Source organism: Ipomoea nil, unplaced genomic scaffold (genome assembly GCF_001879475.1).
Source record: "Ipomoea nil cultivar Tokyo-kokei standard unplaced genomic scaffold, Asagao_1.1 scaffold1317, whole genome shotgun sequence".
NCBI lineage: Eukaryota > Viridiplantae > Streptophyta > Magnoliopsida > Solanales > Convolvulaceae > Ipomoea > Ipomoea nil.
In genome coordinates this window covers 1,316,704-1,335,571 of record NW_017617745.1, presented here as the reverse complement: position 1 = coordinate 1,335,571, position 18,868 = coordinate 1,316,704, and the positions used below count along the sequence as shown (strand labels likewise).

General features: G+C 38.2%; 1 protein-coding gene across 1 annotated transcript; it reads left to right on the top strand.

Annotated features, from left to right (window-relative positions):
• Positions 1 to 8,586: 8,586 nt before the first annotated feature.
• Positions 8,587 to 14,335, top strand: LOC109185181 (putative glycerol-3-phosphate transporter 4). The gene is made up of 3 exons (XM_019335164.1): positions 8,587 to 10,016; positions 11,463 to 12,002; positions 13,930 to 14,335. Exons 1-3 carry the CDS (start codon positions 9,002 to 9,004, stop codon positions 13,965 to 13,967), a joined length of 1,593 nt encoding a protein of 530 aa, XP_019190709.1. The 5' UTR covers positions 8,587 to 9,001; the 3' UTR covers positions 13,968 to 14,335.
• The last annotated feature ends 4,533 nt before the right edge of the window (positions 14,336 to 18,868 follow it).

Genomic DNA, 18,868 nt, shown 5'->3' with positions numbered 1-18,868 from the left:
ATGATGCTGTCATCACTACATGGTCTGAGGACTATTGTAGTGTGACCAATGACTTCAACCGTAATCAAAGGAAACTTAAGCGGAAGCTTAGCTTTCAAGAAGATTACGAGAAAGAAGGAAAAATGCCACTATGAAGTGAACCGTCATCCTGGTGAGAAGGTTGAGGACAACTTCGCTATGTTTAAAACATGTGGATGGTTGGACGAGTGAGGTCACAACCATAGGTACCCCCGATGTGCGCTACGGACCACCCTCTGTGGAGTGGACGGTTGAGAATGGAACAAGGCACACGGGTTTGAAGGATCACTACGAGATAGGAATAAGGAAATGTGTTTCCAATGTATTTTCCTATTTATTTATTTTGAATAAATGCTCTAGTATCCTTGGAATATTTTTATTTCAATAAAAATATAATTGTTCCATTGAGTTGAATCTTGGTACATACGAATTATTAACTAGAATAATGTCAAATGTATGAAATGATTCAATATGGGTGCGTAGTGCATCACGGGGCGTTATGTGGAAAATGCTAAAATGGCTTAACGGCCAAAATGAAATGTAACAAGCGTGTTACATGTTGAAATCCCGTAACGAACTTCGGTTCAGGTTCATGTAGAACGATACGGATTTCAAGGATCAATTTGTCAAAAATTGGAATAACTATATAATCGAGAGCGTCACAGCTCAAGTGTTGAATATTTTAAATAATATTCTAAGAACGATTATATGAGTTTGATTCAACTAGTTGGAAAATTTGGTTGATTTGTTCTCGTTAATTGTGTTATAATTAACTTGATCAAAAATTCCAAATTATACTAGTATATTTAATTTGAGACAAATTGTGTTTTGGTGAATAGTGCTTTTGTAGCACTAATGGAAAGTGCAATTTAATTTGGCACTTGGAAGTGCAAATTAAAACACTGTAACAGTGCTATCAAGCACTAGGTAGAGTGCTTAATTAGGCACTTTCGGCCACTTGGTGGCTGCACCTTTAGGTGTTGAAAACTTAAGCATTTGGTGCTTTAGTAATAGCAATAAAGGTGCTAGACTATGATTGGTCCTAATGCTAATCTACTTAGCTTAAACCTTTCGTATAGTATGTGGCTAATTAAATTTAGCGTTGTAAAAGTGTTATGTGATTAGCACGAAAGGAAGTTTGGTTAATTGTGTAATTAACTAATAATCCTAGTGCTAGGTAGCACTGTAATTATAAATTAAGCAACAAAAGGTTGTTGTGAGTTTATAATTTAAAGCAATAAAGATTGCTTTGGAATCAATGCGTTAGTTTAGAAGCAATGATTCGGGCTTGGTATAGCATGTTTCGTGCTTCACTACTAAGCACTGATTCGTGCTTCAATTTCGGAAGCACTGATTCGAGTTTGTGGCATTTTGGTCAAAACCGAATGGATTCGTGAGGGCTAATCTGTTAGCACCTACGAGATGTGTTAGCATGTAACACATGTTTATTCTTTAAAGAATAAAAAGAGAAAAACCAAATTAATCGTGGATTAATGCGGTTACGAACAATCGATGTGGTGAAAAAAAAAACACCTATTGGTGATTTCAGCGCAAGCGTTAGTGTCGTACTCGAGCGTACGGTACGGTATTCACCTCAATCAAATGTTGTTGACGAACATAAAACATCAAGACGTTGATAAGTTCGGGCCTACCTCAAAGTATGAGGGGTGAGACAACACTTTGGACAAGTAAATACCTTTTAAATAAGGTTACCCACATGAAATTCTTACGAATTGTGGGTACGTAGGAAGTTTCCTACTAATGCCTGAAATGTAGGGGTGTCTTGCCAAAGGTGTGTATTGGTTCTTAGTACACGAGTCCAAGAGTTTGGATGTACATAAGAACACGAAAGATTGATTCAAGAAATTCATCGTTCTTGAAAGATGTATTTTTGTGAAGGATCAATAAAGGACCTAGCACGTTGAAAGGAACTTTCGGCGTAGCTATGATTGAAGGGTATGAAAGAGAACCCGAGCTCAAAGCTAGACGTAGCAAGAGAGCTAGGATTGAAAAATCATTTGGTCCAGATTTTCTGACGTACATGTTAGAGTGTGATGCGCACAATCTAACTCATTTACTAGAAAAGAAATTCGATTTTCTGAAATGGTTGTTAGAAAACGAGCCTCGAACTTATGTAGAAGTGGTGACTTCTACAGATGGACCAACCCGAGAGAGGCTATCGAGAGTGAAGTAAATTCTATCTTAAAGAATCATACTTGGAACTGGTTGTTCTTCCTCCAGGTTGTAAAACCTCGGGATCCTAAGTGGATCACTAGTTGGAAGACAAAACCGGTTGGTTGCATTGAAGTAAAATGGCCAGGCATGTAATTGTATATTACATGCAACGCGAGTGCCACAGTTACTTCGATATATATTCTCTTGCGATGAGAATTGAATCCATTAGAATGATACTTGCCAAAGCCGTTTAGCGAGACTTGGAAGTTCATCAAAATGGATGTGTTTAGTATACATGGAACGACCTGAGGGTTTGTGGTTCTACGATGTGAAAAGAAAGTGTGTAATTGGTAAGGTCATGGTATGATTCGGAACAATTGCCTTAGTGTTTAGCATGTGAGGTTTTGATCATGCAATGATGACCAACGAGTTAAGTATAAATAAAAGTGACTAGTGGGTCTACGTATTGCGTACGATAGACGGTGACATCACTGTTTGTTTATACACGATAAACTCAACGTGGGCAGTAACGATCAAATGATCAATTCTACCAGGAACATGTTAAATTCGAGATTTGACATGAGAGGTGTGAGTTTGGCAGATTTAATCTTCGAGATAAAAATCGTGAGAAGACCGTATGGTCTCGTGTTAGGCCAATCTCAGCGAGTTGATTGAATCCTTTCAAGGATGATAATCAAGTGGCTTGGACACCGTTAGATTCTAACGTACAACTAGCCAATAATCATGGAGATTGTAATTCTCGTGGAGAATACATTCAGATTATTGGTAGTTTAATTGTATCTAATGGGTTGTACTAGGCTGGATATTGCCTTAGCGGTTAACGAACTTGGTAGACATCCGAGTAACCCTAGTGATGCGCACTAGAAGGCAATAGTGAGAGTTGTGAGATACTTAAGGTATGCTCGTAACTCTAGACGGCACTACGTGGGATATCTAACTGTACTTAGAAAGTATAGCACGGATATCAAAGGACGCTAAGTCCATTAAAGGCTACGTCTTTACGTAGGCCAGTGCAGTTGGTTGGACGGAAATTCTCGAAATGAATTTGTGATAACTAAGATCCGACGGGATCAAAGCTGAGAGCCTTACACTCGTGTCGCGAGCGAGTAGGCCGAATTGCTATGCCAATTTTTCGGGAATGTTCCTAGAGGTGAACTCGTACCTCCAATTTGTGTGCATTGCGATAGTCAAGCCAAAATTGGTTAAGTACAGAGTTAGATGTGGAATGGTAAGTCTAGACTTATAAGTCGAAGACGTAATACCATTAAACAATTTCTCACAACAGGGGTTATCTCTATTGACTACGTGATGTCAAAAGATAACGCAGCGGCCGCTAACTCGCTAACCCGAGGGTAAGCAAATGGTTGTGGAGAAGTTGGAACGAGGTTTGGGTCTAAAGCCCGTGGACTAAAAGTTCTATAGTGGATACCCAACCTAGCTAGCACCTAGGTTCAATGGGACAACTAAATTATGGAATGGAGCGTGTCACTATGGGGGTCTCGGACTTCCTACCACTCCTCGTTAAAAACAGTGACTCCCGCACAAGGCTAGGACGTTGGTGCTTTAATGATTCGAATGTCGGTTGACACGTGTGAGTATGCGGGATACTCGGAAAAGAATCACCTATGTGAGAGAGAAGTGAGGGTCGCTTCAAAGGAGAATTGATGGGCACAATTCTTCACAAACTCTTGCAAACCAGGACGGTGACCCACGACCAAAATGGGCACACTCATGAGAACAGAGCATGTTTGGGAGGTTCCTGTGTGAGATATGTCATCGTCTACACAAACGGCAGTCGGTTCAAAGACATCGCGTTCTACCGTACAGCCAGTAGAGTAAACATATCTTTACAAGGGAAGGTTCAAAGGGTATAGTGATCCCAACCTATCCTATGCAGGGATCGACCGTTGAACACAGTTTGTTTCCGATTAAAAAAAAAAAAAAAAAACCCTGAAAATCAATTTTTCATTCATGTGGGGGATTGTTGGAAAAAATAGCTTAAAATGGCATAAAATGGCATATTAAGTGGCTATTTTGTGGTACAATTATCAGTGGGGTCCACTTCTGATTTGGGTCGAGTCAAAGTGGATTCGGGTTCTTCGTAGTGAGACGAAGAGATTGATATATTGTACGCTCAAAACGGATAATGGGTGAATGAGATATTGATTCTCAAAGTAGACCCATGTGAGTTGGAAAATGAAGGGAAAAAGTAAGCTTTTGTCCCGCATTGGTTTGGGAAGAGGATTTGCCCCACTATTTATACAAGAGCTCTTTTTAAAATTATTGAATTATATAGCATAGAGGTTCGCTCTTACGCGTAGCAGGGGGGTGCAAATCAAATCCCAAAACTTCGGTATTCATTTTTCGACACAGCCACTGAAAAATACGAAACTTTGTGATGATTTTGTTGGGGTTAGTGTGCAAGTTTTGACCACTTGGCCGAAACTTGTAAATGGCCAAGTGGCCGAAACTATGTTTGGGCCAAATGGATGGCCCAAACTTTGCAATTGCAAAGTTTCGGCCAAATGGAAATGGCCCAAACTTTGCAATTGCAAAGCTTTCGGCCATTTGGCCGAAAGCCGAAACTGTGCTGGCCAGCACAGTTTTCCTACAGCTTTTAATTTGTGACTGTTGGGATTTAATTCCAGCTGTTATGGGATTAATGACATTTTTTTTAATTTTTTGAATTAACACCCATGTTAATGGTGGATGTTACAAGAAGTTGTAGGGATGTCCCTAAATGCCATAATAAAGGTTATTCACTCCTCACTCTCTATATAAGAAGGGGTAGAGTGCAGCAGAATTTTTCTAAGGGAAAAAAGTAAGAGTAACACACAAGAAAAATAATTTTTCCAAGCCTCAAAATACTTCTGCTTCTACTCCATTCTTGAAGCTGTGCTTTTGCCCGTGCTCTTGTTCACCGGGTTCGTTCGTTTGGGTGCTCAAACGTCGAACCGTTGTACGTTTTATCCTGGGAGACCTAGGCCACAACGCTCCTATCATTTTTGGGAGGTGGCAAATAAGGTTTTAAGGAAAGAAAGACACTCGCCTAACTCGTACATTTCTTTCTTCCTTCTCCTTCTTTCTTGTTTGGATTATGCTTTTAAGCAAAAATCCGTTCTCTCTCTTTTGATATATTATTTGGATTGGACTCATAATCTGAGGATTATTAGTTTCAATTTTGGTTGATATATATTGGTATATCTTTTTCGTAGATATACATGTATATATAACCTTTGGATCCGTTTTATATATATTTGTGTGTATATATATATTTCGGATAAATATCCAATAATATTTTATATACTAGTGTGTGTATATATAAATATTATTTTTGGGATATTAAATTGATTGTCGTTCATTATCTCCAACATATATATATATATATATATATATATATATATATATATATATATATATATATATATATATATATATATATATATATATATATATATATATATATATATATATATATATATATATATATATATATATATATATATAAGGTTCTCGTGCAGACAGAGCTTCCCATGCGGTCACTCACCATTAGGTATGCATATATGTACCAAAAAGTGTTCGGAGATGCATTTTTTATTTTTATTATATTTTTTTTTTTGTGGTTCATTTGTGCATTTCGAACATTGTGTGGTGCATTTATGCATGTCTAATAGTGCAATCTGAAGCTTAAGGTGCATGGTTTTTTCTTCTTAAGGTGTGTTGTTTTTCTGTTTAAGGTGCATGATTTGTATGCTTAAGGTGCGTGAGTTGTTAAACTTAAGGTGTGTCATTTTAAAACCGTAGGTACGTGGTTTGTGTTCTTAAGGTGCGTGGTTTGTGTACTTAATGTGCATGAGTTGTGTACTTAAGGTGTGTCGGCCTAAAGCTTTAGGTGCGCGTGGTTTGTATTTTTAATTAAGGTTCTTTGTTTGTGTTCTTAAGGTGCGTCAACTGCACAACCGTTCAGGAAGCCATCCCCGCACCCTTCCCTATATATACGGGATGTGCACTTGAAAGCTCAAAAGTCAAAACCATGCACTTGAAGGTATAAAAATGTGCACTTGAAGACACAAATTTTACACTCGAAGACAAATAGATGTGCAATTTATGGTGCAAAAAATGGAGGTTATTCAACTTAAGTGTTATTAAATCAATTACCCATACAAATTGTTTGTAAATATCACAAATTTCATTAGAAATTTAGTTATATGTCATTGAAAAGAATGCACAAGATATAACAAATACTGCACAAAATTGTGCACTTGAAGACTAAGAAACATGCACTTGAAGGCATAAAAATGTGCACTTAAAGGTAAAAAATCTGCACCGAAGGAAAAAAAAAAGTTCACTTGAATGTTAAGTATTTCTTTTTTTATTTTTACACAATAGTAAGACACATACATTTGTAAGCATTAAACATTTAAACTGAATACTTGAAGGCATAAAGAGGATCATTAGAAGGCAAGGGAGATTAAAAAAAAAACAAAAGGACACTAAAAGGAAAAATTTGAAGAAAATTAATTGTGCACTCTTAGAAATAAAAACGTGCACTTGAAGACTACAATACGTGCACTTGAAGGCTAAAGACAAGCACTATAAGTAAAAAAAATGGTTCAATGGAATCCTAAGTATTATTTTATTTTTTTAACACAATAGTAAGACACATATGCACTTGTAGGCATGAAATTGAGCACTTGAAAGCATATGGAGGATCACTAGAAGGCAATGAAAACAAATACTAAAAGGAAAAATTAGAAGAAAATTATTTGTACACTTTTAGAAAGGAAAACATGCACTTGAAGGCTACAAAAAATGTGCACTTGAAGGCCAAATGTTTGTACAGAGAAGGAAGTGTTGCCACTACAGAGAAAGAAAAACATGCACTTGAAGAAGGAAAAATGTGCACTCGAATATAAAAGACAATCTGACATACTTACTCAAAATTACAAATATGCCACACGCACGTTTTTTTAAATAATATTGAATCTTGGCTGTTGATTTTGGAATACATCTATGGTTAGTATTTGTGCGTATTTTTTTTATTACCTGTAGAAGCATTTGTATTTGATCATATATATATATATATATATATATATATATATATATATATATATATATATATATATATATATATGATCGCGTTCAGGTGCGAACTGTCCGTATAGGAGAGAATTGAGAACCATCCAGTGCGCGCCTCATGTGTCCAGATTTATGTGTACATATAGTTATACCTAGGTGCACCTAGGTGCATGAATGTTTGCGGGTGGTTTTCATGGATACTAACTACCTGCTGAACTCCTCCGCAAGAACAAAAACGATGCCAAACAGAACGACTCAGATCAATGAATGTTAACAAAGGCAAAATTACATGTAATTGTAGGTGAAAGTAGGTGCATTTGTAAGTGATTTTACCTGCACTTTTTACTTGCAAAGGTGCACCAACTACTTGCACATATAACACAATTATATGAACCAAATGACATACACACAACGCGCACTGGATGATTTTCAGTTCTCTCCTGGACAACCGTTCGTATGAGAGTGCACCCCTATACATACATATACATACATATATATATATATAGTGGGTTCAAATGAAAATTGTGTCTTCCTATAAAAAGCATGGTCTGATATTAATCACATATCAAAGTTAATTAGTGGTCAAGGATTTTAATAAAAAAATGATCAATTTTATAATTAAAAATAAACATATTACACCATTCGCAAAATGCGAGTCAAAAATTAGTCTTTAATTATAACAATCGTTATACCCTACACCACGGCGCATATAGCACTGTGCGCCGCGTGCCTCCCAAAACGACGTCGTTTTGGGGTCGTTTTGGGAGGTGCGGTAGGAAGTTGCTGAAATTATGTGTATTTGTTTACATAATTATGTGTATTTGTTCATACAATTATGTGTATTTATTCATATAGTTATGTACATTGTTTATACAATTATGTACATTCTTTTTATACAATTATGTACATCCGAATCAGAAAATTTGTGTGTATTATGTTAAGAGTTGATATGTATTATGTTAAAAGTTTATGTTTATTATGTATTATGTTAGATTATGTGTATTATCTTTTAAAAAGAGTATGTATATTTTGTTATATAATTATGTACATTCATGTATACAATTATGTGTATTCTAGTATAACATTATGTACATTTTTGAACAGCGGGTTTTTTTTAAAGAAAAAATCATTGCCATTCACTGGGGCGAGAAATTTCAAAAAAATAAAAATAAAAATAAAACGACGTAGTTTTGTACCTGGGCGTACAGTGCAACGCGCGTCGTGGTATAGAATATAAATTGCCTAATTATAATGCCACAACTTTTTGGGTTGATTCACGTTTGGTCGAAAGAAAAAAGTTCATTTCCTGCCCAATATTCTGCCATTCTTGGTCCTTTACAGTTGGGCCAAGCTTTGCGTGGCGATGTCGCTGAGAGACTCGAGAGTTCCACGTGTCTTCCTCGTCCCTTACGTAATTACGTATTCACTCTCTCCCGCCATCCTCGGTAGTCGCAACACTTCCTTCTCTGTCTCTCTCTCCATTTCCAAATTCCAATCGTTCGTTTCGAACGTCCATGCTCTCTCTCTCTCTCTCTCTCTCTCGCCCACCGCCTTCTCTTTTCTTACTCTCTCGCGAAACCAGAAGAAAAATCCCTTCGATTCAATGCAGTGTCAGCACTTCAATCTTGGGCATCGCGGCAAACGCGCTTGAGTTTTTCAATTTCAAGGATGCCAGATTCGTTTGGTTTCGTTTGAGTTTCGTTTCAAGATGTCTCGGGAGGCTGAGGGGATTACGAGGGGAAACCCACCTGGGATTTCTCTGATAAGAACCATCAGAGGTAAAGATTGGAGCTTTAAGACATATAGATACGTGGTTTTGTTTGTAACATTTATAGCATATACATCTTACCATGCTTCCAGGAAGCCAAGTAGCATAGTCAAGAGTGTTTTGGATCCAAATTCGTCTATCGATAATGCCACCTTGAGTTCCAACTTTTGGCCAGTTGGTGATGTTTTCGTGAAGAGAGAATTGGATTCAGGCAGATCAAATGGGAAAGGGTGGGAGCCCTTTAATGGGAAGGATGGGACGAAGAAATTGGGGGAAATCGATGTTGCTTTTCTTGCGTGTTATTCAATAGGAATGTACGTGGCAGGGCATTTAGGTGATTCCTTGGACCTCCGGCTATTCCTCACCACTGGGATGATTGGGAGTGGTATTTTTGTTGCCCTTTCCGGGATGGGATATTTCTGGAATATCCATGAATTCTGGTTTTATTTGGCTATGCAAATGGTTGCTGGGCTGTTTCAGGCCACAGGATGGCCTTCAGTTGTGGCTGTGATTGGGAATTGGTTTGACAAGAGCAAAAGGGGATTGATCATGGGTGTTTGGAATGCCCATACCTCTGTTGGGAATATCAGTGGATCCCTTCTTGCGGCTGCTGTTCTAGATTATGGATGGGGTTGGTCCTTTATTCTCCCTGGTGCTTTTATATTTGTGGCAGGGCTAATTGTGTTCTTGTTCTTGCCCGCTTATCCCGAGGATGTTGGATTTGCTTGTGGAAATGGTGGTTTGGCAGAGCATAGTGATGAAGAAACTCAGTCCAGTGTGGTGGAAAATGAAGGTGCCTGTTTGGTTAGCCATAGTTCTGTAACTAGGAAAGGTATTAACTTCCGTGGGGCTTGTCTAATACCAGGAGTAATCCCATTTGCCTTGTGCCTTTTCTTCTCCAAGTTGGTGGCATACACATTTTTGTACTGGTTGCCATTTTATCTCAGCCAAACTGGTATCCCCCTATTCATTCTTTTGTATAATGCACATTCCCTTCCTTTTACATGTTGGGCATATATATAATATATAAAAACATAAATGTGCATTCTAATTATCAGTTTAGGCGGAACACACATGTGTTGCTTGGAGCCCGTCCAAAGTAATTGGCTTATAAACATAAATATATATGCATTCTAACTATCAGTTTAGGCTTTTAGTTGAAGTAGAGCACACATGTGTTGCTGGAGCCCGTCCAAAGTAATTGGCTCGGACATGTGAGGGATCATGTTGAGCATATATATATAAACATAAATGTGCATTTCAACTATCAGTTTAGCCTTGCCTTTTAGTTAATGCGTATCACACATGTGTTGCTTAAGCCCGTCCAAAGTAATTGGCTCGCACACATGAGGGGGTATGTTGAGCATGTAATATATAGCATAAATGTGCATTCCAACTATCATTTTAGGCTTTTATTGAGGACACATGTGTTGCTTGGAGCCCGTCTAAAGTAATTGGCTCGCACTTGTGAGGGGCATGTTGAGCATGTAATATATATAAATGGGCATTCCAAGTATCAATTTAGACATTTAGTTGAAGCAGAGCACACATGTGTTGCTGGAACCCGTCCAAAGTAATTGGCTCGGACATGTGAGGGATCATGTTGAGCATATGATATATAAATATGTTGGAACCCGTCCAAAGTAATTGGCTCGGACATGTGAGGGATCATGTTGAGCATATGATATATAAATATAAATGTGCATTTCAATTATCAGTTTAGCCTTTTAGTTGAGGCGTATCACACATGTGTTGCTTGAAGCCCGTCCTAAGTAATTGGCTCGCACACGCACAGGTGAGGGCGTGTTGAGCATAGAATATATAAACATAAATGTGCAGTCCAACTATCCAAGCATTTATGAAGAGCGTTTGCAGATTTCTTTCTTACTTTAATTGCTTATAAGATTTTGCTTTATATGTTCCCGCAAAATTTAGCATCAGTGAAATCTTTAATGCTTTCCACCTCAGAGTTGCTCTTATAACTTTGAAGTACAAGAATCTACAGATTGTGTGTATATGCTACATGGAGCTTATATAGTTGTATTGCTGAAGGAAAATCACAAATATACTAACTACCTCAATCCTGAGCCTTTTGGCAATACTCGTGAAAGTTAAAGTTGAAATTATATATATTTTTTTGGGTATATGGTGAATTCGATTAATTGTGAAAGATTGTTCAGGTTATAATGGTGTGGATCCATGGAGTTTTAGATAAGGTTGAGCTATTTTTCTAAATTGTTTTTAATATGCATCTGAAGTGATACAATTTGGTTTGCATTTATAGATGTTTTAAATGCAATAGTGATCAAAAATACAATTCGGTTTGCAGTCTGGTTTGATCATTTGGATAGTCTTTTTTCTTACTCCTCTTACCCAGTTCTCCTGATGAATCTCTTCGCAGCTATCGGGGGAGAATATGTGTCCGTGAAGTCTGCTGGGAATCTTTCTACTCTTTTTGATGTTGGGGGAATAGCGGGAGGAATTCTAGCTGGCTTATTGTCCGATTGGTTTGATGCTCGTGCTACTACAGCGGCCAGCTTTATGTCTGCAGCAATCCCCGTGATGTTTTTATATCGCAAATTTGGAGGTGTATCCGAGACCTTTAACATTTGCCTCATGTTTTTGTCGGGATTGTGTGTGAACGGACCGTACGCGCTTATTACTACTGCGGTCTCCGCAGATCTCGGTACTCACAAATCTCTGAGGGGAGATTCCCGAGCACTAGCTACGGTGACTGCAATCATTGACGGAACTGGATCGCTTGGTGCAGCACTTGGTCCGCTTTTGACGGGTTTCCTCTCCACAAAAGGATGGGATGCCGTTTTTATAATGCTTTCAATCGGGGCTCTGTGTGCTGTGCTTTTGTTATCCAATTTGGTTGTTACCGAACTCCGAGGGAACAATTCCAAACACCGGCCTAACGTGGAACACAATTCTGGAGGTATTGTGCTGTTCACTTGTGATTATCTTTCTGCTCGGTTTTGCAATTTTCATTTTTTGCGTTTTTATAAACTATGAACAATAGAGCAAACTGAGATATAGGTCCATTTAGATGCCTGTATGAGAACTTTTGTGAGATTAGGATTCTTTTCTACTTGAATTCAGTTCCCATTAGAGTGCTTCCAATTTCATCAAAAGAACACCTTTTTTTTTTTTAAAATTAAATTTAAGATTGGCAATAGTGAAACATGATACACCATCCATCTCCTGAAATATGGAAACTGTTGTTGACTTGTTGGGCGGAGGCTGGTGAAGGGCCAAGTCCAGCACCTTGCCTCTCGAAAATGTAGCGGTATATAAGGAAATAAAGTTACGTCTTTGCTACGAGCTATAACTTTTGGCATAGTGGTAAGTGCTTAATTCAAGAGTAAAAATTATGCAGCTAAGGCTGGCATGTGCTGTGATCCTAACTGTCGTAGATAGCATTTCATAGCATTTCAGATGGCAAATTATACCATGGACCAGGGTCTACCTTGCATTGTAGACCCTGGTTAAAAAAAAACCTTCAGATTCTGTATTTATAGTTGACACATTCTCTACCTACAGTTGATCATTTCTGTACCTGTAACTATCGTATTATATGTAAGCAATTTTCAAGTTAGATTCTGTATCTATAGTTACACATTCTGTACCTTGATAGTTTCTGTACCTGTAGCTATCATATTATGTTTCAGCAATTATCAAGTTATTTGTTTACATGTATAAACAGAGACGGAGCCAAAGGGGGCAGGGGGGCCAGCTGCCCCCCCACCCCACCCCACCCCATATATAATATTTGTATGTATATATGTATATATAGTACATGTTTTAGTATTAGTATAAAAAAAATTATTAAATATCAACAAGGAATGAGTTAGATTAGTTGGTAGAACACATGTTTGGTAATAATAAAGGTTAAGGGTTCGAATCCTTCGGCATCAACATAGTTTTATAGTTTTTTTGACTCCTCCCCCTTAGGCTTCAAGACAGTCACGTTTTTAATAGCTTTTTTAATATTACTCCTTCCCCCTAGGTTTTTTTAATATTACTCCTTCCCCCTAGGCTTCAAAACAGTTACGTTTTCACACACACACACACATATCATTCTTTTATATTAATAGTGAGATGTGTAATTTATAATGTGTTTTCTATTCAAATTATTTTATCAAATTAATTATGTTTCATATTTCGTTATGAATATTTTTATAAAGTTTCGATGTGTTCTATTTTTCGCCCATATCCAACAATATTTACAACTATATTTCTTAGGTAATTTTTTTTTTTTAAAAATTATCTCTTTTGTTTTAATGTTTCGCTTTTACTGGAAAAATTTTCTGAATCCGTCCCTACTGCTTCGCCCCCCCTCAACTGAATTTCTGGCTCCGTCCCTGTGTATAGAAACTGTTAACGGTAGGTACATCATAATGTGTTAACTGAAAGTACAAAATTTTTGTATCAGGGTTCACAATATAATATGAACCCTGGTCCATGGTATAACAATTGCATTTCAGACAATGCCTTTACATTGTTTGCTGAATTTTAGTAGATAAAAATTGGGCTGTTATCCTACTTTGGGGGAAGACCACACAGAAATTGTGTTATGTACACAATCAATATTTCCTAACATTCTAATCTGCATAGTATATATTGTCAATGGATTCTTGGCCTCTTTAAGAGTGGGGAGGCACCCTTACTTTAGGCCAAGGGCTCAAACCACATCAAAAGCGGCTCAATGTTTGGTGTTCTTGTTCTATTATTGGTGGGTAGTTTTGTCCCGCCCTATTTAAGGTCATAGTTACTTATTGTAATTGAAGGCATTCATCGTTTGTTATGTAATTGAGTGTATTCATTGGTCAATCCCATCATCTCGAAAATCTTCATGTGTGCAGGTTCTGCATCTCAACCACTTTTACGTGAAGAAAGATAGAGATATCGGGATTTGGTGCTGTTCACCATGGCAAAGCAGTTCTAGCCCGAAGAACAAGAAGTTTCTCTAAACATCATCAGACTGAAATGTGGTCGGAGAATTTTGGTCATCTACAGACTCTTTTGGTTAGTTTTCTGGTCGGTCTTTTGTAATGTATATATAGATATATACATATAGTCTATGTTCATTCCTAGGTCTGCAATGAAGTTGATGGTGAAGACAGAGTTTGTGGTAGACACAAGGCTTAATGGTTTTGTGATAGATCACTCAATCAGCAAATGTTGCCTGTATTTTGTTCCATAAATTTTGTGATATATTATAAATGTTACACCTATTATATATGTATTGTATTATTTTATTTTGTCTCATTTTTTTGAAAGGTAAACAACTTTATTAAATCATTCGATTAAATGTTCAATACAAGATGGAATTATAAAAAACCAACTAAGTTGGTGAATTTTGGAGGAATTTTCAGCCGCCACAATTCTTTCCAGGCTGAGAAGTTGGCGCCACTGTGTTGGTTGTTTTCATTTAGCAAGCGATAGCCCTATCGGACAGAATATATACATCGAATGTCTCCTCTCCGACACCACATATCTGTAGCCTCGATATCCTATCGGGAGAGAAAGGATTAAATCTGCATCCTTGGGAATAAACCTTTGTCGAACTGTTTCGATATTCCAGCTTGAGGTGATAGGATGTGACAATTCAAAAATAATTTTCCTAAATTTTATTTTATAAATTTTAAAATAGCTATTTTTACTTTTTCAAAAATTTTATTTAAAAAACGGTGTTTGAATTGAATATTTTAAACCGAGTTTTTAAATGATTTCAACACCGAGAATATTCTATTTCGAAAATTCCTAAGTTTCAGATACATTTATGTACTAAGTTTTGACTCAAAAAGTCAATCTGAGTGAAATCGGAAAGGAGCATGTGAAACCTGAACCAAGTGTTTTAACTGAAAATTATTTTTAGAAATCTATTTTTGACCCCAAGTTATTCAAAATCACTTTTTAGACTTTGGTCCATGATGCAAGGTGAACCATGAGCTTTCTACAAACTTTGCCTGATCTTTATAGAAGCAAGCCAATTTACTCTTTTGCTATAACACCCCACTTTTCTCAAACCTTAATAACAAATATTTAACCTTAAAAAGGAATACTAACAATCATAATAAGTCTACTAAACATCATTAAGATGTGTCACCGCCACAATCACCAAACGCGGTGATTGCACAGGCATAGAAGGAATCTAAGCATCAACAAGTTTACTACTTAAAACAAACTTGGGGAATGAAACCCCGGTGTCCAGCACCATCAAAACAACTAGGTAAGTCTACAACCAAAGTCTCAAAATAACATAACTGAAGTAAGAGTTTAGACTACAACTAGCACACTAAGCTAATCTAGTCTAACTCGAACGCTCTCATGAACTGGGTCCACCTGAATGGGGTCAACAAACAAACAAGTAGAAAGCAACTTGTTAGCACGAAGCTAAGTATAACGCCACTCAACCCTGTAAATACTACCGTATATACTTTTGGAAAATATTTGTTTCACACACTTAGATCAAGTATTCTCGATCACTTAAACAACAATTAAACATGCTCAACATGATTTCTATATGTTTGCAACCTAATTATCAAATAAGCATACTTTCTCAATTATTTAGTTTATCAACGATCTCATGCTTTCACATGCATAACTTATCATGACATTATACACTAATCATGCTCAAACTGATGGTTAATAATATGAGTAATCTTTAACAAGCAATCTCATGCTAAAATATGGGTGTGTTTGGTTCGCACATAGGAATCGGAATCGGAATGGGTATCAAATACTTGGTAATGGTAATGGGTTTTGGTGAAAGTATTTAACATGTTTGGTAGTAGGGTGGAATGAAAATGGTTACTAATAGTAGTGCTTGAGAATGAATATGGGAATGAAACCCTTATTTTATTTGGGTATGGGTTTTTCAATTGATGGGGTATTCAAAATCCATAGTAGTGTTCTAAAAACCTATCAACTAAACAACAATAATCACTTTCATACCCATTCCTATAAGCAAAACCCACCAACCAAACACACCCTATATCTTAACAACCATATCATATCATCATATAACTTAACAAGCAATCTCATGCTAAATATAACCCGCCACCTACCCGCTGCCCCTAAGGGCGTTGCCGGCAGCGGGCAGCCGGCGGGCAGGCGACTGCCCGGCGGGCACCCACTGCCCGGCATGTCGCCGCCGACGGGTGGTCCTCCACCCGCCGGCCACCCGTTGGAATTTCCCAATTTGGGATGGTGGTTTCCCCGTTTGATGTTTCCCCGACCCTCGTGGTGTCCCAACGGACTCCGTTTATCGTGCCTAAGTCTAGTTTGATGTTTCGGGTGTCGTTCTTAGGATAAAAAGGGTCTTGTATATTGCATGCTAGTTGAATTGGTACCCCATTGGCCTAGGTGAAAGAAGTATGAACCCCTTAGGATTATTCCTAGTATGTGGATGAGCACGCATAGGTTTCATTATACGTTTTCTCCCCTTTCCCAATGTGTTAATGTGGGTTGCATGTGCTTGCTATGTGTTATGTGTGCATGATACCCCAATTTGGTTGCGATCAAATTGGCTATACATGAGCTGCGGTTCATAATCTGGTTGCGATAAAAAATATACTTTTGGGCTGCGGTCCACCGTTTGGTTGCGATCAAACGTTTTACATGAGCTGTGGTTCATAATCTGGTTGCGATCAGAAATACACTTTTGGGCTGCGGTCCACCGTTTGGCTGTGGTCAAACGTTATGATGAGCTGCGGTTCATCGGTTGGCTGCGGTCAACCCCTTCATGCTGCGGTACGAGGCAGGGTGGCCCTCATGTATGGGCATGCGATTGGTCCTGTGGCGCCACTAAATTGTGTTTTTGTGATAAGATAATGATTGAATGACGATATGGATAATGTGAAATAAACTTGTGACCTTAGGATATATGCTAGTATCTTTACATGATTGATTATAACTGTTGAATGTGCTTGTCCCTACTTGTCGAGTCTATTCCTGGTTTTAAAACTAGAGTCTCCTAAGTATATATCTTTCTACTTCAAAATGGTTTTCATATATATATATATATATATATATATATATATATATATATATATATATATATATATATATATATATATATATAGGGTTGAGTTCAATTGAGGACAACAATATATAGAGGACTGTGAGGACAAATAATGGGCACACAACAAATTACTATCAGGCTCACAATTTAATACATAATGGCACACAAGAATACATGTAAGCATCAGGTTTCGAACCCTGGCTCTATTAATTAACAAATGTATACACGCGACATACAAACTGTGGCACACGACTACATTCGGTCATGCACACAACATACATGCTAATGGCACACACTACATCTGTCCTCACAATCCTCTATAATATACTTGTCCTCATTTGAACGCAAGTATATATATATATATATATATATATATACCTATACTGTATTTTAACGCGTTGGAGTGGGTTACCAGCATTATTCGCTGAACATATATATTTGGCTTTCAGGAACAGATGAGTAGCTCCGGAGCGCGCTAGAGGACCAAGGCTTAGATAGTTAGTTTTCCTTTCGGCCTGCGTGCCATGATGATGTATTGACATTGCTTTGAGGATATTTAGTTAGTTTAGCCTGTGCATCTGAGTTCTCCAGCTCAGATGTGGCATAACACTTCAAACTCTTATGTTTAGTAATGCTCTATTTTGGTATTAATAATAGTATTACCTTTATTATATATGTTTTAAAAGCTTCAAAAATCTGGGGTGTTACAGTTCGTATCAGAGCCTAAGTTTGACCCTAGGATAAGACTCTTAAGACCGGACTTTAGGACATTAGGCTTGGACTCTAAGTATTTAGGAACATAGGATTCAGGAATCTTGGGACGCGCGGTGAGATTGTGAGCCTACCTAACCTTCCCCTCACTCTATTCTGCACTTAATTTAAAGAACTCCCCCCTACACTTATAGCATCAAGGTAAGGATGCAACTTAAAAATAATATCGGCCCTGTAAACCATTAGCATGGCACCAAACAGAAGACAATCAAGGACCCCCGAACCCACCACTCACGATCCTCTGGCTCAGACTCTACAACAACTGACTCAGGTCGCCGAGACACTAAGCGACGTAGCTCTCCGTAACAACAACCGACCACCACCACCGCCAAACGCAAACTCAGAAATCACCCAACAAGTCTCAAATCATCGGCCGCCCATCTTCTCAGGGGAAGAGGACCCCGCAATCCTTGAAGAATGGATTCGAACCTTCGACAAAATCCTCGGGTTGGTAGAGTGCCCAGAAGAACGCCGTGTAGAGATAGCCTCGTTCTACTTCGGACACGAGGCGGACCTTTGGTGGATCCACGAAGGACCCACTTACAGACAGGAACCGGGATTCAACTGGGAAAACCTAAAGACATGAATACGAGAACGATTCTATCCTGCGCACGTGAGAGCATCCTTGTACAAAGAATTCCTCCACTTGAAACAAGGGATGGCCACCGTCATGGAGTACCACAAACGGTTCCTCGAACTGGCCCATTTCGCACCCGAGTTGGTCCCTACAGAGACGACCAAGATAGAAAAGTTTGTGTCGGGCCTCAACTTCGATGCCCAAAAGGCACTAATCGTGAGCGGACCCCAGACCCTCAACGAGGCTTAATCTAGTGCCGCCAACCTCTATCGAATTCAGCTACTACAATGTGGGGTCCAGGAACAGATTCGTAAGAGGAACACGGGAGGTGGGACACCACTCGTGAAAAGAACAAGAAACGACACTAACGCAATGCCAAGCAACCCAACTGGCCAAGGGCCACCCCTGAGAAACAACAAAACTAATG

What these genes read in the sequence shown, in the direction of transcription:
- LOC109185181 (XM_019335164.1), top strand. Translation starts at nt 9,002, where the DNA reads ATGTCTCGGGAGGCTGAGGGGATTACGAGGGGAAACCCACCTGGGATT. An exon ending in ATTTTATCTCAGCCAAACTG is followed by an intron (nt 10,017 to 11,462) that starts GTATCCCCCTAT and finishes ATCTCTTCGCAG; the next exon opens with CTATCGGGGGAGAATATGTG. An exon ending in CGTGGAACACAATTCTGGAG is followed by an intron (nt 12,003 to 13,929) that starts GTATTGTGCTGT and finishes TCATGTGTGCAG; the next exon opens with GTTCTGCATCTCAACCACTT.